Source organism: Lynx canadensis, chromosome B1 (genome assembly GCF_007474595.2).
Source record: "Lynx canadensis isolate LIC74 chromosome B1, mLynCan4.pri.v2, whole genome shotgun sequence".
Lineage (NCBI taxonomy): Eukaryota > Metazoa > Chordata > Mammalia > Carnivora > Felidae > Lynx > Lynx canadensis.
This window is the reverse complement of record NC_044306.2, coordinates 119,867,031-119,888,353: the sequence shown is the minus strand read 5'-3', so window position 1 is coordinate 119,888,353 and position 21,323 is coordinate 119,867,031. Positions and strand designations below refer to the sequence as shown.

At 37.7% G+C, this 21,323-nt stretch overlaps 1 protein-coding gene and 1 long non-coding RNA gene across 3 annotated transcripts in view; one reads left to right on the top strand and one right to left on the bottom strand.

Annotated features, from left to right (window-relative positions):
- LOC115512371 overlaps nt 1-8,044 on the bottom strand; it is a 20,798-nt gene extending 12,754 nt beyond the window's left edge. The window contains exon 1 of one of the 2 annotated variants that reach the window (XR_003968375.1): nt 7,812-8,044. This is a non-coding gene — a long non-coding RNA (uncharacterized LOC115512371). The remainder of the gene's footprint in view (nt 1-7,811) is intronic. The other variant, XR_003968374.1, reaches the window with a different exon arrangement.
- A 74-nt stretch (nt 8,045-8,118) lies between these two features.
- Nucleotides 8,119-21,038, top strand: CISD2 (CDGSH iron sulfur domain 2). The gene is made up of 3 exons (XM_030313347.1): nt 8,119-8,328; nt 18,744-18,958; nt 20,544-21,038. Exons 1-3 carry the CDS (start codon nt 8,226-8,228, stop codon nt 20,631-20,633), a joined length of 408 nt encoding a protein of 135 aa, XP_030169207.1. The 5' UTR covers nt 8,119-8,225; the 3' UTR covers nt 20,634-21,038.
- Nucleotides 21,039-21,323: the final 285 nt, after the last annotated feature.

Genomic DNA, 21,323 nt, shown 5'->3' with positions numbered 1-21,323 from the left:
ACTATTTCATACAAAATGCAGCTATCTCAAATTTATTCTATGCACAACACAAAGCATTAGATTCCTGCTTTCTTTAATGCCTAATTCATCACACTTGGGAGTAGGCCAGTTCCATAAATTTCTGAGTTAAATAAGAATCTGTTCTAATATTTTGAATGATTACATATGAAGATTATAGTAAGTATGGCATTTCTAAGGCAAAAAGGTAGCTTCCAAAAAAGAAAAGGAAACTTCAAAGATCTACAGAATTAAGCTTTTTGTTATGTATGTATGCACATATCTATGTACGTATTTACTTCTTAACTGTAATATTTTTCTAGTCAATGACTGCAAAAGTGGCATCTCAATACAGATGGTCCCTTGTGATGGTTCGACTCATGATTTTTCAACTGCATGATGGTGGGAAAGCAATATGCATTCAGTAGAAACTGTACTTCAAATTTTGAATTAGGGTTTTCTTTTGGGCTAGTGATATACAGTATGATACTCTCTAGTGATCCTGGGCAGTGGCAGCAGCCACAGCTCCCAGCCAACCATGAAATCAGCATAAACAACCAATACATTTACAACCATTCCGTAACAATACAACTCTTCTGGTTTTCACTTTCAATACAGTATTCAATACATTAGGTGAGATATTATACACTAGGTTTTGTGTAAGATGATCTTGCCCAACGATAGGCTAATGTAAGTATTCTAAGCATGTTTAAGGTAGGCTAGACTAAGCTATGATGTTAGTTATATTAGCTTTATTAAAGGTGTTTTTGACTTAATATATTTTCAACTTATGATGGGTTTATTGAGGCATAACCTCATTGTAAACTGAGGAAGAACTGTATACACTCATAGAATTATTGGGTAGAGGGGCTGTTTCAAAGCTCACTCTATTCCACTACATGTCTCTAGAAATTTCCTACTAGGCAATTCTATATACTGCTTGTTTTTAGTACCAGAAGTATTATGGAAGATGATTTTAAAATAGCTTTACCATATGTTATTAATTCACCAATACCAGTTTTGTTTCTCCAATTTTGCTTTTATTTCCAGTTTGCTGCATTTCCTCTTAAAGCTGTGGGTAAGGCAAGGCAGTTAAAATATGGTTCCTCATAAAGAAAGGGGAAGTATAATGTGAGAACACCAAACACCAAAATCAAAATACTCTTTTTAGTAAATTTTGTTTATCCCCTTAAAAATGTTTCAATAAATAAGTTGATAGGTTTAATAAAAGTTCTTTTTAAACATCTGCTTAGTTTCTCATGTAATGATCATTCATTCAACCCCAAACTATAGCCCAGGAGGGTAAGCCTGCAAATAACTTTCAGACATACAGGCATACCTAAGAGATATTTTGGGTTCAGCTCCAGACCACCACAATAAAGCAAGTATCTCAATAAAGTGAGTCAAATAAATTTTTTGGCTTCCCAGTGCATGTAAGTTATTTTATACTATACTATAACCTATTAAGTGTACAACAGCATTATGTCTAAAAAACCCAATGTACAAACCTTAATTAAAATCCTTTATTACTTGGGAATGTAAGCTGGTACAGCTACTCTGGAAAACAGTATGGAGGTTCCTCAAAAAACTAAAAATAGAATTACCCTACGACCCAGCAATTGCACTACTAGGCATTTATCCAAGGGATATAGGTGTGCTGTTTCGAAGGGACACATGCACCCCCATGTTTATAGCAGCACTATCAACAATAGCCAAAATATGGAAAGAGCCCAAATGTCCATTGATGGATGAATGGATAAAGCAAATGTGACATATATATACAATGCAGTATTACTTGGCAATCAAAAAGAATGAAATCTTGCCATTTGCAACTACGTGGATGGAACTAGACGGTATTATGCTAAGTGAAATTAGTCAGTCAGAGAAAGACAAAAATCATATGACTTCACTCATATGAGGACTTTAAGAGACGAAACAGATGAGCATAAGGGAAGGGAAACAAAAATAATAAAAATAGGGAGGGGGCCAAAACAGAAGAGACTCACAAATATTGAGAACAAACTGAGAGTTACGGGAGGGGTTGTGGGAGGAGGGATGGGCTAAATGGGTAAGGGACACTAAAGAATCTACTCCTGAAATCACTGTTGCACTATATGCTAACTAATTTGGATGTAAATTTAAAAAAATAAAAAATAAAACAAGTTAAAATAAAAAAATCCTTTATTACTAAAAATGCTAACCATCATTTGAGCTTTCAGCGAGTCACAGATCACCAAAACAAAAAATGAAAAAGTGTGAAATATTGTGAGAATTACCAAAGTGTGACACAAAGACACAAAGAGAGCAAAAGCTGTTGGAAAATGGTGCCAACAGACTTGCTCTGCACAGGGCTACCACAAACCTTCAGTTTGTAAAAAATGCATTATCTGCGAAGCACAATAAACAAAGCTATGCCTGTGTTAGGTGTTCCATTAATTTCATCTTACTGTTTCAATTCATCAATGCGCAACTCCTTTACCTCTCTTTTAGTTTGGGTTTCATATTTCCTTAATCACATGCCCTACTTTTTCTTGGTTTAATCCTAACTTAGGTTGTACACATTCTCCATTAGCTTCTTAAGAAAAGATGTACAAAATGTGTATTTTCTGAGACCTTTTAGGTTTGAAAATAACTTTAGTCTAGCCCCATAATTAACTTACAGGTTGGCTTATTCAGAATTCTAAATTACAATTAATTTTTCATCAGAATTTTCAAGCACTGCTCTATTATCCTTTTGTTTGCAGAGTTGCTACTGAGAAGTGCAGCACATTAACCTTTGTGTACATCACATGAAACCTGTTTTTTTTCTCTCCATAAACTTGTACAATCTACTCTTTGTTTCTGAAGAAGTCCCGAAATCTGTGTGGGGTCCCCTTAAGCATTTTATACTTACAGCAATCTTAATAAGATACCCAAGAGCTACATGTGATTAGCACTAACACACTGCACTATCAAACTGACCATGCAGCCCTACAGCAACCACTGTGAAAAACAAAACAAAGTACAGCTATAATAAAAAGATGTGCTAATAGTGATATAAATAATTATGACAATGATAAAAGATAACACAACTGTGCATGTATATGTGCCAGGTGAGTTTAGTTGCTTTATATGTTTTAATCCACTGAATTTCTACATACAGTACAACCTTAAGAGATAGGTTCTATCTATCTATCTATCTATCTATCTATCTATCCATCCATCCATCCATCCATCTATATTTCTTAAACTAGCTTAAAACATTTTTTTTAATGTTTACTTATTTTTGAGAAAGAGACAGAGAGACAAGAGTGTGAGCAGGGGAGGGGCAGAGAGAAAGAGAGACAGAATCTGAAGCAGGCTCCAGGCTCTGAGCTGTCAGCACAGAGACCGACGTGGGGTTCGAACTCACGAACCGCGAGATCATGACCTGAGCCAAAGTCGGACACTTAATTGACTGGGTCACCCAGGCACCCCAATACTATCTACATTTTGAAAGGTTACATAATTTACCTTGGCAGAGCCAGAATTCTAGTCCAAACAGTCCAGTTCCAGAGTCAGTGGTCTTAACTGTTATGATATACTACCTTCCAGTAGTAAGGGGCAGAGGGTTTTTTTTTTTTAATTTTTTTTTAAACGTTTATTTATTTTTGAGACAATGCGAGAGACAGAGTACAAGCAGCAGAGGGGCAGACAGAGGGAGACACAGAATCCGAAGCGGGCTCCAGGCTCTGAGCTGTCGTGTCGAACTCACGAACTGTAAGATCATGACCTGGGCTGAAGTCGGATGCTTAACTGACTGAGCCACTCAGGCCACTCAGGCACCCCTAATGGCAGAGGTTTTTTTTGTTGTTTGTTATATTGCTTTTATTTTTTTTCAAGTTTATTTATTTTGAGAGAGAGAGAGGAGAGAGAGGGAAAGAGAATCCCAAGCAGGGGATTTGACGTGGGGCTTGATCTCATGAAAAGTGAGATCATAACCTGAGTGAAACCATGAGTTGGATGCTTAATGGACTGAGCCACCCAGGCACTCCTTAAATTTATTATTATTATTATTATTATTATTATTATTATTATTATTATAGAGAGGGAGAGAGAATGCAAGCAGGGAGAGTCAGAAAGAGAGAGAATCCCAAATAGGCTCCACATTCAGCACAGAGCCCGATCCAGGGCTCGATTCCACTACCCTGGGATCATGACCTGAGCCGAAATCAAGAGTGACTCTCAACTGACTGGGCCAACCCAGGGCGCGCTATTATACTGCTTTTAAATATATTTTCTTGACAAAATAAAAAGTTGGGGAACCTACATTTTCGCAATTAAAAAACTTAATAGTTGGTGAAATCTAAAGGCCTGAAGATCATCAGGTTCTGTGGCCAGTAGAGATCAAGAAAAATGAAAATCTGAGGAAATAACTGATGAAGCAAAATCTTGGAGGATGAGCTCCAGAACACAGGGTGCAGAAGACTAGGAGAGAAGGGCTGATGCTAGTTATAGGAGGAATTATAGCTATCTTCAGAGGTGCTGGTGAGGAGAGCTTATCTGTTAACTAGAATTCAAGGTCATCGAAGCTCAAAATAAGTCTGGTAGTAATAATTAGAAAGCTTAATAAATAAATAATGTAAAATAGTGAAGATTTGGAGGAATGGAAAAAGTAAATAAATCCAGGAATGGACTAACAGACTAGAATAACAGAGATGGTTTCAACACTAAATATCTTTAAGTCAAAGAATAAGTTTCATAGGAGTAAGGGAGTAGACGATGTATAAACAAATATACAAGGTTGTGGTCAGAAGGTAGTATTTCTGAACTTAAGATCTCAAAGCCAGAGTAAAGACTCATTCATTGATGATGATACTAACCATTCATTATACACACAAAACAATTATACCTAGTCATAACAACAATTAATAAATATCCTATTACAGGGGTGCATGGGTGGCTCTGTTGGTTAAGCATTTGACTCTTGGTTTTGACTCAGGTCATAATCTCATGGTTCATCATGGTTCACAATCTCATGGTTCAAGCCCTACATCAGGTTCTGTGTTGGCAGTGTGGAGCCTGCTTGGGATTCTCTCTTTCCCTCTCTCTCCACCCCTCCCCAACTTGTGTACATACACACTCTCTCTTTCTCAAAATAAACTTAAAATATAAATGAAACAAGATTTAAATTTTATTTTTCAAGATTTAGATGTATTTTTTAAAAAAACGTTTATGTTTGAGAGAGAGAGAGAGAGAGAGCACACGCATAGGAGTTGGGGAAGGGAAGAGAGAGAGAGAGGGACACACAGAATCTGAAGCAGACTGCAGGCTCTGAGCTGTCAGCATAGAGCCCAATGTAGGGCTTGAACTCACAAACCGCAAGATCATGACCTGAGCCAAAATTGGATGCTCAACTGACTGAGCCACCCAAGTGTCCCTAAATTTATTTATTTTTTTTAATGTTTATTTATTTATTTTGAGACGGCGAGAGAGAGCGTGCACACGTGCCAACTGGCGACAGAGAATCCCAAGGAGGTCTGAACTGTGGGGCCGGATCCCATCAACTGTGATCATGACCCGAGCCAAAATTAAGAGTCAGACATTTAACGTACTGTGCCACCCAGGAGTCCCATAAGATTAAAATTTTGTTTAATGTTTATTTTTGAGAGAGAGAAAGAGAGAGACAGAGCGTGAGAGGTGGAAGGGCAGAGAGAGAAGGAGTCACAGAATCCGAAGCAGGCTCCAGGCTCTGAGCTTTCAGCACAGAGCCCGATGTGGGGCTTGAACTCACAGACTGTGAGATCATGACTTGAGCTGAAGTCAGACGCGTAACCGACTGAGCCACCCAGGTGCCCCAAGATTTAAATTTTAAGGTAAAAAGAATCTAAGAAACTATTCCCTATAATACACAGTAAGAATTTTTATTGATTTGGTTAGGAACTATCTCCTTTTATACATGAATGTAGTTCATGTAATGCATCTTCTCTAAATTTTAAGATGAAAGAAAGAAAGAATGGAAGAAGAAAGGAAAAAAAAGAGGAAGGAAGGAGGAAGGAAAAAGGAAGGAAGAAGAAAGGAAGATCAATGGATGAGAGACTTCCACTTACTATATTTCTTCTACTTGGAAATAGCAAATCAGCTATCTACATCAACTGCTCAGGGAACCCAGACACAGAAGAACTACATACTGTATAATTCCTTTTATATGAAGTTAAAGAACATTCAAAGCAAGGCAGAATAGCAGTGGTGGCAGCAGCGGCGGTGGTGGTGGTGGTGGTGGTAGGGGGACCAACTATGGTTGGAAAGGACCAAAAGAAGCTCTATTGCTTAGGTGTTGGACACATTATTCTCTATATATTTATCTGTGCAGTGGTCACACCAAATTGCACCTTCGGCACCTCAGCATTTTATTATGCTGTACGTCTTAAATGAAGTATTTATTTTTTAATTCCTTTAAAGAAAAACTTCAGAAGCCTAAAGAATCTCACTCAACACAGCTTGTTTTGCCCTTGTCAAGACCACAAAGCCTTTAATTGAGAAAAAAATATTTAGTGGCTGTCTCCAAGCCTTTCCTCCCTTCATTTCCCTCACTCCCAACACACTCCTACCGCAATCATCTCCCCAAGGGTATTTCTACATATGATCAGCAGAGATTATTAAAGATAACCCCTAACAGAACAGTCCAGAGGACAAGGATGTTTGAGAATATTAAATTCAGAATAAACAAACTTCAGGGTCCTTCTCTCACTAAACCAAAAGTAAATTCCCAAAAAGAAATGGAAAGGAAATCCTAATGTAAACAACCTTTTGATCATCACTTTGTATGTAACCTTCTATATTGCTCTAGCTCATGAACCTGTATCTAAGCATTTTCATAGAATTTCCAACGTAATTGGATTTTGAACAAGGTAAAACAATAGAAAATTGGTTTATCTAGATCTGAATTCAACTAACTCTCATACGGTTATTTATTTTTTTTAGTGAAAACCCATCAGATATTAAAAATCAGAGAGTCTAGAGAACGAAAAGTTACTTTAAAAAATGGCTTCCTTTCCTCGTTTTAAAATGAAAATAACAAGGGAAAAAATAAAGAATAAAACGTATTTATTACAACTAGCTGTTAACATTAAGTCACACAAAACGAAATACCGGACCATGATCAGTTCGTTGGTATTATATGTTAATAGTCAGGTGGAGCTCAGAACTGTACGGAGGCACCTTATTAAGATATCACACCACATACACAACACGCAGTCACCAAGGGCATTACTAGGGATATTTCACTTTGGTAAAAATAGGAAACAAAGTCATGTCAAGGCAGGTGTTGCAAGGAAGTGAAGCGGTCTCCTTCCACTCTTCAGTTTTTAAAAAGATATTAATAAAAATAAAATCTAAAGATCTTCACGGATACTTTAGCTTATAGTAGAAATCCTGCACCATAAAAGTCGCTTTAAAGGTTTATATTCCTTTACACTTTCCTAGTTTTAGTTAACCGAAAAAAGAACTGATCATCTGCAGAAGGAAATGAAAGTATCGAAAGAAGGAATATCACGGGTCCTATCTAAGCTGCAAAAACAAAACAAAACCCTCAGGGTTGCACAAAACTGCCGAGTGGCAAAGCTTAATTTAAGCAGTTCGTAGCTCAGGTATTTTAACTTAAAAACGAAAACAAAAACAAAAACAAAAACCTGGCTTGCAGGGGCGAGGGAACGGAGTTGGGCACCGCAGGGTAGACGGGGAGGGTGCTCTTAGAGGAGTATGCAATGCTAGGGCCAAGGTACCCAACCAGTTCCAGGAAGAAGGGGTCGTGACGAGAGCGGTGTAAGTAAAAAGCGACGAGAGGAGCAACTCACTTTTGAAAGGCACTTTCCGGTTACAAAGCACTCTCACATGCTTTACCTCATCGCACACAGTATCCTTTCTCCTGGCCTCCACCGTCTACAGATGTGAAGGGCCCAGCGTGTACGCAGGCCCTCTTCAAAACCGTGTTTCCACGGAGGGCGGCCCTACTCATCCATTCCCGCGGCTCCGCACCTCGCGGCCGCGCGCGCCCCCTCGGCGTCCGCGGGGCGCGCACGTCACTAGCCCGCTGCCAATCGGCGCCCAGCAGGTCACCTCTCCCCCGTGGGCCCCCAGCGCCGCCCCCTCCTGCAGGCCGCGGGACCCAGGCCGCAACGCCCGCCAGCCGCTTCTCCTCTCGGCGCAGGCGCGGCAGCTTGGCCGGAGAGCGGCGCGGTCTCAGAGGGGAGTGGACGCTGCTCGCGAGGATGGTGCTGGAGAGCGTGGCCCGTATCGTGAAGGTGCAGCTCCCCGCCTATCTAAAGCGGCTCCCTGTCCCCGAGAGCATTACTGGGTTCGCCCGTCTCACAGGTAACCCTCGCCTTCAGTCAGTCCCTGTCCTTGCAAGTTTCTCAAGGTGGGAGTCGGGGGTGGTCTAAACATCCTCGGGCTAAGGGACGGGGCGGGGCTTGGCGAGTGGCACGTTACCCCGTGACCCTGCGCGCAGAGGGCGGGGGCGAGCGCTGGCGCAGCCGCCGTGGAGCGCGAGTGATTCCTCCTGTGGGTTCTTGGCGGCTTCCGTCCTTCCGTCCTTGTCCTGGTGGCTCTGCCGTGTTCTTCTGTGACGGGGGACCAGGGTTTTGCAGAGGAGGTGCTGAATTTGTGGCGGGCCCATGTTTTTCATCTCCATCGGTCACTGCAGTGTGCTTTTTATTTTAAAGTCATAGCTATCTAAGGTGCTGTGAATTAGGCATTTCCAGCTCTCGGCGCTGTTTTACCCACAGCTTGTGTGTGCGTGGGAGAGAAACAGGCACGCAATATGTGTATGGCAGTTTTATTTGGTAACAAAATTGGAGAGTAGCCTCCATTCCCATAGGGAAGACTTGAACTACCCCGGGGCATTTTAGGCCAACTCCGTTACTATGGGCCTAGAGGCAACTTGAGGAAAGATCAGTTAGCCAAAAGGGGTTCAAAGGCTAGTATGATGGACCAGATTTTAGAAAGTGAAATTTAATGAATATATATAACTTTCTGTACTTAGATCCCTCCTGTACAAGAAAAGAACCCACAATTCAGGATTTCACATCAAAAGGACGAAAATTTCTAGAATGCAGTCAACACTTGGGAGACATTGTTGGGAGTGTTACTTTGTAAGTGGAATATTTGTAAACCAGACTGAGACTGATCAGGGTGGTGAGAGAAAAAAAACAAAAACCATATTGATTCGGCAAACTTTGAACTCATACGTCTTCAATGTCAGGGAATGAAACATGATTCATGAAGATAATTTTGAGACAGAGTTGTTTAGCCTGGAGCAGTCTGGAGTTTTATGGTAGCTGAAGGTTTACTGGTGGAAGAATAACATTTATTCTGTGTAGACCAAAGGACAGAACTAGGACCAAATCAGTGAAGATTATTGGGAGATGAATTTCACCTCCTAATACAGGGAAGGCTTTTGTTTGGTTGTTTTTTAAGAGAATACTATCCCTAAAAAAGGATAGTATTAAAAAAATGAGGTAGTCCAGTAATAGATTTAGATGGGGTGAATTGGGTGACATTCCAAATCTAGAGATTGTTTGAATTACGGTTTGATCGGAAGCATATATATATATATTTTTTTAGGTTTATTTCAAGGGGGAGAGGGAAGGGGAAAGAGAACCAGAAGCAGGATCCACACTGACCTTAGCCAGATGTGGGGCTTGAACTCACAAACTGTGAGATCATGACCTGAGCCAAAGTCGGATGCTTAACTACTTAACCAACTGAAGCACCCAGGTGCCCCTGAATGCATGTAATTAAATAGAAAGTATAGTAACCGAATAATTAACGGTTATTAAGAAGAAATATCTAAACATCGAAAGCCGCGTAAAACTAACATAAAGTGAAAAAATGTGTCAAATCAAGTATTTATAAACATCAAAGTCTTCTTTTGATCCTATTCTGATGGATTTTCGTCAGTTATATACAATTTTGGCTTTTTTAAACCCTTTATCATTGCTTTTACTTTAGAACTTTATATATTTTAACGTGGTCTTCATCTTCTTTCTAACAACTGTATAGTTTTCTTTTAGAGTAACATCATGGTAGGCTTAACCATTCCCCTGCAGTTGGAAATTTGGAATGTTTGCATGTATATATATTTTATTTGTAATATTCAGTGGTTAAGTAGCCCTATACCAATTGTTAGTTTTTCTCCTTTTATTATACCCTTGAATGCATTCACCAAAGTAGTAATAAAGAATATGATCATTTTGTGACATTTGGTTTTATATTAGTTTCAATTTTTTGTGAATAGAATATAGTTGGAGCAGATAGAAAGTATGATGTTTTATTTAGTGGCTAGATTTTAGAAGTTTTCTTTGTTTTTATTTTTGCCTTAAAGATTTCCACTGTCAACAAATATTTAATTTCTATTAAAGGCATTAAGGAAACTCAAACCTTTTCCCCCTTAAATTAATAATACATAGTAACTTCTTCAAAGCTGTTAAATATTTAAAGTGAGGACTGATTCTCAGAAATAGTGATAACTCTGATAAGTATCTTAAAAACATATATTTAAGTTCCATTACAATGTGTCTACACTTTAGTTCTCATTGTATTGTTTATTAGGAAACATTAACATGTTTGTAATAATTGCTCTATGAAAAATTGAGATAGTCTGTTTCATACTGGATGGTGACAATATAATAGTTGCAGAATCTGTTTTGGAGCACTATGGAAGAAAATTTCCAAAGACCAATTTCTACTCTGAGTCTCCCCTTCAGAGTAGATTTTAGTAGCTAATTACATCTGTGTTGATTGAGCTACTTGCAGAATCCATACTTAGACTTCTGTTGAGTCAAAAACCTGAAAGGTAACTTTTCAGCAATTGTTAAAATGTCTAGGAGACCAGGGGTGCCTTGGTGGCTTAGTCAGTTGAGTGTCGGACTTCGGCTCAGGTCATAAGCTCACGATTGGTGGGTTGGAGCCCTACATCGGGCTCTGTGCTGACAGCTCTGAGCCTGGAGCCTGCTTGGGATTCTGTGTCTCCCTCTCTCTCTCTGACCCTCCCCCACTCACACTCTGTCTCTCTCAAAAATAAATAAACATTAAAATTAAAAAAAAAAAATGTCTAGGAGACCAAAAGTGTTTGCATTTTCTATCTGTGAAAACTAGAGCAAACAAAGTTACAGTTTATATTATTTTTGCCTGTTTTTTTCTTCCCTATTTAGATCTAGTGGTTTTTTAAAGCAATAGACTGTCTCATGATGACTCTGCATTCTTAGTAAACTCTTGGAGATCCTTAATCACCATACACTATTTATAGACAGTCCTTATCTATCAGAAACAACTTATCTATTTTTATTTAGGCCACATTTTTAACAGTGAGGCTTTTAAAGTAAGTTTGTATATTGCTTGGAAGTATAGTCTATTCCAATACTTTGACCTTTAAAAAAAACTTTCCCTGTTGTGTAAACTTTTAAAGCATGACAACAACAATAAAATCTTCCTATTTGAAAGTCAGAAACAGTTTGCTTCTGGATTTAAAAGCTTGCTATGAAACTTTGAACATATAGCTTTGCCCTTCTTGACCCTGTTTGGTTCTTTGAAAAATAATGGTTTTGCTCCTAAAGACAAGGCAATGACTCCCAAGACCATCATAATATTCTTTCCAGAGTAACACAAACATGTCAGAGCTGACAGCATCAAAAGCATTAGCTCTGTTTATCCAGAAAGGGCCACTTTTGAACAAAGAATTTAGAAGTGGAACAGAGTTGAAAACCTATATCCACAAGAACACTTCTACAAGCATGTTTTATAGTAGCCTTATTTATAATAGTTCCAAACTGGAAGCAACCCGAATATCTGACAACAGGAGAGTGGATAAACAAATTATAGTATACTCAAAGTGGAATACTGGTTAGCAATAAAAAGGAATGAATTACTGTTCCACTGGATGAATCTCAAAAACTTTATGTTGAGTGAAAAAGCTTTAGTGATAGACATCAGTGGTGGAAGGATAGACTAGAAAGGGCAGAAGAATACTTTCTTGGGTGATGGAGGATTTTGCATGTTTTTACATATTTTCAGTAGAGGCTGCTGGGGTATATTTGTCACAACTGAGAGCTAAACACCTGAGATCTGTTTATTTTCTTGTATGTAAAATGTATCTCTTTTTTTTTTAAAGAAATGAACAAAAGGTGAGGTTTCTCAGTAGGAAAGTATAAGAAATAATTAAGTTCAAACTAGAAAGTTGCATTTATTAATAATAACGTAAATAATAAAAGTTATTTCTAAAATATTAAAGAATTTTATTTTAGAAAACTGTTTTTGAGAATTTGGGAAGATATTTACATAGTTACTATAAGTTACAAAAGTTTTTTCCCCTCTTCCTAGTTAGACCAACTATATTTAAAAGTTAGTGTAATTAAAGATTTAAAGATTATACTAGGCTTTGTGGGGAACAATTTCAGCCTCATTAAAACATTTTCTGCCATCTAACTACCTTGCAGTGTAAATTTTCTCAGGTCATCAGGTATTTATTGAGGACTTGGTCCAGGAAATGTTCTGGACACTGAGACACTGTTCTATTCATAATAATGAATATAAAAAAGATTTTTAAATTGATCATTAATTTCATTCTATTGGATTTTGGTCCTGAACAGTCTGTATTAGGCTTTAAGTGGTAATAGTAAAACCATCCATTGAAAATATTTTACTTTTCTCTTTTTGCAGTCCAGAAATAGAAATCATTTCTGTGTCTTAACCTATAAACGGTACACAAGAAAATCTGTTATTAAAGTATCAGCAGCCAAGTTGCCAATATTATTTTTATAGTATCATTACATGCCACATTTTGAGAAGGGAAAAAATTCTGTCCTAGTTTCTTAGAATATAATTCCTCATCGAGAGCCATGTGTATCTATATTGTACTTTTACAAATGTTTTTATCATAGTATTTGATTATATATCTTGGTCAGGAATAGGGTGTAATAGTAGCCTTTTTTTTTTTTTTTTTAAGTTTATTTTCAGAGAGAGTGTATGCAAGTGGGGGAGGGGCACAGAGAGAGGGAGAGAGAGAATCTTAAGCAGGCTCAATTCCCAGCGCGGAGCCCTACATGGGGTTCAGTCTCATGACAGCAAGATCATGACCTGAGCCGAAATCAACAGTCTGATGCTTAACCAGCTGAGCCACCCAGGAGCCCCTGTAGCCTGTCTTGAATCTGCCCTGTCTTAAGCCACATTCTGTTTCTCTAAGGAGATACTATACCTTCTTTTAACAGCATTTAAACTTAAAAAAAATTTATGTTAAAATTGCTTGCTACTCAGGTTGCTTTGAAATGTTCTTTTCTGTGTACGTTTTGTTTGTCTGATGGTACTGGTTCTTTTACTCTACCTTCTTAGTCTATTTGTTGTTTGTCTTAATAGTGGGAAATAGAATATTGCAAAATGCATATTAGAATCCTGCTTGGTATTTTAGTATTAGTGTGGGTTTTTTTTTAATGTTTCATTAATTATTTTTGAGAGAGAGACAGAGACAGAACATGAGCGGGCAAGGGACAGAGAGAGAATGAGACACAGAATCTGAAGCAGGCTCTAGACTCTGAGCTGTCAGTACAGAGCCTGACGTGGGGCTTGAACACACAGATGGCGAGATCATGAACTGAGCCAAAGTCAGATGCTTAACCGACTCAGCCACCCAGGCACCCCTAATTTTTGTTTTTAACTTAGAAACAGGTGATTTAAAAAAATTGGAAATAGGAGAAATTCACTGGTAGAGGAAGAAAATCTTTCTGAAGTGAAAAATTTGAAGTAAAGGAAAAAATTTAAGGAAATTCAAGCCTTTTACATTCAAATGAATAATCAAAATGTTGCCTAACTGGGTACATTTTTAGTGGATTGAATGTTGAGGTCAGCCATGTCCTTGATTTAATTACAGCCAAAAATACTTACCCCACCCCATAACCCCTGATCTTCTCTCACACTGTTATCTTCTACTCCTGGCTTGTCTACTTTTTTTATTAAAAAACTATTTATTTATTTATTTATTTATTTATTTATTTATTATTTATTATTTATTTATTTATTTATTTATTTATTTATTTATTTTGAGAGAGAGAGAGACAGAGCACAAGCAGGGGAGGGGCAGAGAGAGAGGGAGACACAGAATCTGAAGCAGGCTCCAGGCTCTGAGCTGTCAGCACAGAGCCCGACGTGGGGCTCGAACTCATGAACCGTGAGATTGTGACCTGAGCCAGAGTCTGACACTTAGCAGACTGAGCCACCCAGGTGCTCCCTGCCTTGTCTACTTGATAATTTTTCATATATGCACCTCCTTACCCTAAATGAAACAAAGCTATCCCTTAGTAAACCACTTCCCCTGTAGGTCTCTCAGTGATATCTTTTCTTTATCTTTCTTGTCTTTCTGGCAGAGCAGAGAGAGTTGGCATCTTTTTTTTTTTTTTTTAATGTTTATTTTTGAGAGAGTGAGAGAGAGAGAGAGGTAGGGGTAGAGAGAGGGAGACAGAATCCCAGGCAGGCTCCATGTTGTCAGCGCAGAGCATGACATGGGGCTCAATCCCACAAACTGTGAGATCATGACCTGAGCTGAAATCAAGAGTTGGATGCTTAACCAACTGAGCCACCCAGGTGCCCCGAGAGATGGCATCTTTTAGGCTCTGAAGAGCAACTTCCACATTAGACTATTTCACTGTTTCAAAGAAAGCTATGACTTATGCAATCCTTCAGTATTCCTAATTTTTTGCTGTTAACTGTTGACCTTTAGTCTCTCCCTTATATTCTTTAAGGAATATTTTCCTTCATATTTTTCCCTTTCTTCTACAACACTGCACTGGTCTCTTGCTGCTTAAAACTGCCCTTGTTATGTTCTGTTTTGTTTTGTTTTTGAATTAGAGACCAGTATCTCCATTCATCCAGATAATGAAACCAGAAACCTGGGAATCATGAAGGACCCTCACTTCTTCCATTTATGCTCCATACTTGATCACTCACCCAATCCTATTGATTTTACTACTTGAGTTAGTGGTTCTTAAGTTTCAAGGTATGTGAAGATTGATCACAGACCTGCTCTGTGATCCCAGTAAAAGCATCAGACTGTCTCCTCAAAAAATGCATGCACACATACACCGTTCAGGCAGTTTTGGGGGTTCCATTTGTCCTCTGCTTTAACGGCTACTGCCTTAGTTTAAACTTGCATTATTTTGGGGGGAATTATTTCAGTGGAATTCTAACAGATTGTCTTGCCTCTTGCCCTCCCACTAACATCCCTCTCTGCCCTTCCCTCTGTCTCTCCACTAGTCCATCGTCCATCTGATACCTTAATTCCATCTGATTTCATAAATGAACAGCTTTCCAGTTACATTAATATGCAGTGATACTCTTAATATCAGTGGTTTACCTTTTATGTACAGGGTAGATTATTACCTACCTATTGATTTTTATCATCTGGCACCTGACCACTTCTACAGTCCCTCTCCTATTTCATCATATTCCAGCAATATTGTTGTGCTTACTTCCCCCAACTTTTCATGCACATTGTATCTCTGTGCCTTTGTTTATGCTGTTTCTTCTGTGTGAAAGGTAGCTCCCCCTCCCATCAGCCTATGGACTCCTATAGTCTTTTTTAAAAAATTTTTCTTTGATGTTTATTTATTTTTGAGAGAGAGAGAGAATGCACGCAAGTGGGAAAGGGGGGAAAGACGGAGACACAAAATCCAAAGCAGGCTCCAGGCTCTGAGCGGTCAGCATAGTGGACTCCTATAGTCTTTTTTTTTTTTTAATTTTTTTTTTTTCAACGTTTATTTATTTTTGGGACAGAGAGACAGAGCATGAACGGGGGAGGGGCAGAGAGAGAGGGAGACACAGAATCGGAAACAGGCTCCAGGCTCTGAGCCATCAGCCCAGAGCCCGACGCGGGGCTCGAACTCACGGACCGCAAGATCGTGACCTGGCTGAAGTCGGACACTTAACCGACTGCGCCACCCAGGCGCCCCAGGACTCCTATAGTCTTATTCATCTTTCAGAAACCTGGTTAGGTGCCAACCTCTATGTAAAGCCTTTGCTCATCCCTGCAGAGTTAATCATGTCTTCTGTATTGCTTATTTATAATTGCACATACCATACAGTACTTAATTCTTTTCTTATAGATCTGTAGTCCATACTAGGTGAAAAGCTTCTTCGGGGTAGGAACTGTGTCTTGTAATTTTTGTATCTTCACCTGTCTTATCACCTGATCTGTCTATGAGGTTTTATATTTCTTGAGGGTGCTTAAAGTTTTTTTCTTAAATATTTTAAACAGAATTCTTATCTGTCACCTTACACTGTTATCATTCATAGGCCTTGAATAAAGGCAAACAAGTGCATACCTAGTAGGGGTTATCTTAGGGGCGCCTGGGTGGCTCAGTCGGTTGAGCGTCCGACTTCGGCTCAGGTCATGATCTCACGGTCCGTGAGTTCGAGCCCTGCGTCGGGCTCTGTGCTGACAGCTCGGAGCCCGGAGCCTGTTTCAGATTCTGTGTCTCCCTCTCTCTCTGACCCTCCCCTGTTCATGCTCTGTCTCTCTCTGTCTCAAAAATAAATAAACATTAAAAAAAATTAAAAAAAAATGTCAGTGTAATGGAGTACAGACTCAATTCAGTTAAAATTAATTGAAGTCTTGGTTTATATAAGTCTCTGTTAGAGGACAGGGAGTTGGGGAGGAGACAGATATTTACATAACTGTAGTTTCAGGGCAGAATGTATTAGTAGCTTTCTTTCACATAGTGTTCTGTAGTTTTTCTAGTGGTTTCCAACTTCATTCGCTCCTCCCAACAATCCTGTGAAGTTGGAAGCTTCTTTTACATGTACTCTTGTGCCTTGTAAGTTTTTTTCTCAAGTCTTTGAGCCCCCCACCTTCTTGTCTTTAGGTCTTGACTTAAAGATCTTTTTTTCCTTCCTGACTTCCTTACCGAAAGTTGGAGTCAACCTATCCTGCTTGGTCCTTAGGATAATCTTTTTCTTTCTTTTATCATTCTGTTTGTTTCCTTCATAGCTCTTATTATAATCTAAAATTATCTTGGGGCATCTGGATGGGTCAGTCAGTTAAGCATCCAACTGTTGATTTCTGCACAGGTGATGATCTCCCAGTTGGTGATATCAAGCCCCACATTGCATCAGGCTCTGTGCTGACAGCGCGGAACCTGCTTGGGATTTTCTCTCTCTCTCTCCCTCTCCCTCTCCCTCTCTCTCTCTCTCTCTCTGTCTCTCTCTCTCTCTCTTGCACGTGTACTTGCAATAAATAAATAAACATTAAAAATTAAAATTTTTTTCTTTAATAGTTAAGTGTAAGAACAATTATAGTCTTACCAAGAGAAGGACAGATGAAATTTTAAATTTGTTGGATTTTATTTATCATGATTGAGAACTAGACTGGATTTATTGTCCTGGACTAAACCTGCTTATGGAGCTGCAGTTTACTCACATGAAAATGGGAATAATAGTGGTACCCTCCAAATACAGCTGTTTTAAGCTAACACAGCTTAACAGAGTTAAATAAGATAATACAGTGGTACTCTTAGCATAGTCTATTACTAACATTAATTAGCATGCCTTGGCACATCTTTAGTTTTTCTCTCTTTCTTGACTAAGCGATTTTTACATAGTGCTGAGCAAGATATGAGGTAAGTACTCAGTGAAGATTGTCAAATGATCACATTTAAGAACAGAAAGGATTCTCTACAGAGCCCCGAAGAGGGAGGGCACTAGCCAACATTTGATGAGTGCATGCTGAAATGTTTATCTTGGTTTCCTTATGTGTTTGTCTTCATAGACATAGGGACCATTTTATTTATATTACTTAATATTCCCTGACCCTGCCCTCCAAGAAGGTACTGAGTGCTCCACAAGGCATTTAATGAACACTTAGGGAATAAGAGGTATCTAATAATGAGAACATTCAGTGTATGAAAATTTTAATTAGTTCTTTAAAATAGTAGCTTTTAGATAACATTTCTTTAGGAATTACTATGTCTTACCAAAAATGTAAATTAAAGCATTGAAGACATGTTCTGTCTGAAATTCTAAATCAACGGTAAAATATTCTTGGGTATTCCGGGGTGCCTGGGTGGTTTAGTTGGTTGAGCATCCAACTTCAGCGCAAGTCATGATCTTGTGGTCCATGAGTTCAAGCCCCACATCAGGCTCTATGCTGACAGCTCAGAGCTCAGAGCTGCTTCAGATTCTGTGTCTCCCTCTCTCTCCTCCACCTCTCACGCTTTGTCTCTCCCTCTCAAAAATAAATAAACATTAAAAAAATATTCTTGGGTATTCTGTTGTATAATTTTAGACATGGTGGAAATGTTTTCTAAACCTATAAAATATATCACACATTGAACTTTGTTTGTAATTATGATGATTGTTATTCCTGAAATAAAAATAAAGATAAACACAAATATACTTGGTGTTGTCATTATTAGATACCTCTTATTACCTAAGTGTTCATTAAATGCCTTGTGGAGCACTCAGTACTGTCTTGGAGGGCGCGGTCAGGGATAATGAAGTAGGATACTTGATATAAGATACATTTCTGAAAACTTTGTGTTCCAGTTTCACAACTCTTCAGTTAGCTCACAAATCCGAGTGGTGGTCTTAGATATAGGTGGCTTGACTTTGTTATTTATTCATAGACTTATAGGTAAGAAATTAATGTGAGAAGTAAAGAATAGGTAAAGAATAAACTTAAGCATGACACGTGCTGTTTGAGTTCTATTACAAGAGTGCTGCAGACTGTTAAATCTGTACGTGTTTAGTTTCAGAATGGCTTCGGTTATTGCCTTTCCTTGGTGTACTTGCACTACTTGGCTACCTTGCAGTTCGTCCATTCCTCCCGAAGAAGAAACAACAGAAGGATAGCTTGATTAATCTTAAAATACAAAAGGAAAATCCCAAAGTGGTGAATGAAATAAACATTGAAGATTTGTGTCTCACTAAAGCAGCTTATTGTAGGTGTTGGCGTTCTAAGACGGTAAGATGTCCGCTTGCACGTACTCTGAAACTTTGTGCAGTTAGAATTGTTCTGCTTTTTAAATCCTTAGTTTTGAGGTTCTGTGAGATGAAAGATTTTTCCACAGTATTCAGTACTGAAAATTTATATTCCTAAATTAAAGTTTGCATTTTATGGTGGATACTTACCTACATTAGAAAAGGAAGAATAGAAATCTGATGTTTTCAAAACTGATGTCTGCCCCTTACAGTATGACTTCGGTTGGGCAGGTTACTGAATCTTTAATCTCTGATGTTTTAGGTTTTTGTTTTTTTGTTTTCTGATAATATATCAATATCACAGACATTTTTTAGGATTTAGTAGATGCTATATGTATGGGGCCTTATATATAGATGAGCTAATAAATGGCAGCTATAATTATGGATGATTTTTAATGTGGAAATAATAAAAACAAGTATGGAGTGATGAGTATTATAAGTAGCTGGTGAGGTCCGTTTTCTTCGAGTACTTTGATCACAGGTTATTTGAAGTTTTAAGCATAGTAATGTTCATCACAACATTTATTGTAATAGCAAAGTTTTGGAAATAATCTAGGTGTCCGATAATGGGAATGTGATTAAAGAATGGTATAATACAAATTATGGGATATTAGGAAGCCATTACAAGTAATGTTTTTAAAGAATATTTTAATGACAGGAGAGCATGATGTAATTAATAAAAGCACAGTACAGTATGATCCCAATTTTGTTTTTTAAAAAAGAAATACACATAGTAAATGCAGAGGAAAAATTATATAAAAATCTTGATTATTGTTACTTATGAGTGAATATTTTTAAATTCATTTTAAAATTTTTTCAAAAATTTTACAATATCTGTGAGTTTCATGGTAAGAAAACATGAAATAATGTATTTTGAATTTAAATTACAGTTGCCCCTTGAACAACATGGAGGTTGGGGCACCAACCACCGGCACAGTCAAATCTGGGTATAACTTTTGACTCCCCCCAAAACTTACTAGCTTACTGTCGGCCAGAAGCCTTACTAATGACATAAACAGTCAACATTTATCTTGCATGTTAGATACATTACATACTTTATTCTTACAATGAAGCTAGAGAAGAAATGTTAGTAAGAAAACAATAAGGAAGAGAAAATTCATTTACAGTACTATACTGTGTTTATCAAAAAAGAAAAAAATCCACAGTTAAGTAGACCCACACAGTTCTAACCTGTGTTGTTCAAGGGTCAACTGTACATTCTTTTCAAATTTAAATAAGTGAAGAGGTGAGCTCTAATTTGGAGCTCCACAGAAAACAAGAGATTATTTTGATCCCCCTTTAAGCCTGTTTTATTGACTCTTGGAATAACCAATCCAAAGCTTTTTATTTAAAATATTTATCAAATAATAAATTAACTGTTTAAAGTTGTTAGATTTGCTGTGATATTGGAATGCAGTTGGGTTAGGTGTAGAATATACATTACTTAGGAAAGCTGTCGGTGATTTGTTTTTCAAAGTAATGTGCTTTCTTTATAAGAGCATTTCACAAATATTTCTACTTATTAAATCATTTTTAAAATAATACTTGTAATTCTTTTTCCTTTCTAGTTTCCTGCCTGTGATGGTTCACATAATAAACACAATGAGTTAACAGGAGATAATGTGGGTCCACTAATACTGAAGAAGAAAGAAGTATAATAGTAATGAATTAGGATTGAGTTCAGTTGTGTTCTGTAAAATCTCCTAATAATACTTTTTCATTCTTTGTGTATAGAAGATCTTTCAAATGGTGGTCTTAATTATTGCTATTGGTTGAGTAATTATTTCTACCAATTCATTTTCTTGCTACACTACTGTTTATATTTGATACTTTGTATATTCAAACAATCATTTATATAGAAATTAAATTGTACAACCCTTTCATTCTTACTTCAAAGACATAATGTTATTTTCCTAAATAAATCAACACTCTTGGTTTTAATTGAGAAAAATCTAAGTTTTTGGCAGTGTGTCCAAAGCTATTCCTTTGAATATCAATATTTTCAATAGAATCTACACTTAGAAATTTTCTCTGTGCACTATTAAATATATTGTTTTCCAGTCCTCTTCTGTGATTTTTCCTCTTTGGCCTTCCACACTGTGTTCTTTTTAGATCAGTAAGAAACATGTTGCTCTCAAGAATTACTTGAGTTTTCAAAGAGATAAATGCTTTGCTTTTATAAAGATTGTGTCTAATGAGTGTGAATATCCCAGTTTCAGAAAAGACTTGAACTGGATAAAGAAAGTTCCAAAAAGGAACAGTTATTTACATTATAAAAAATGTGTTTACTTTACAAAAGTCTTGTTTGTGTCTGTTTAGGTGTGTGTTTTGTATATGTATCTTGAACT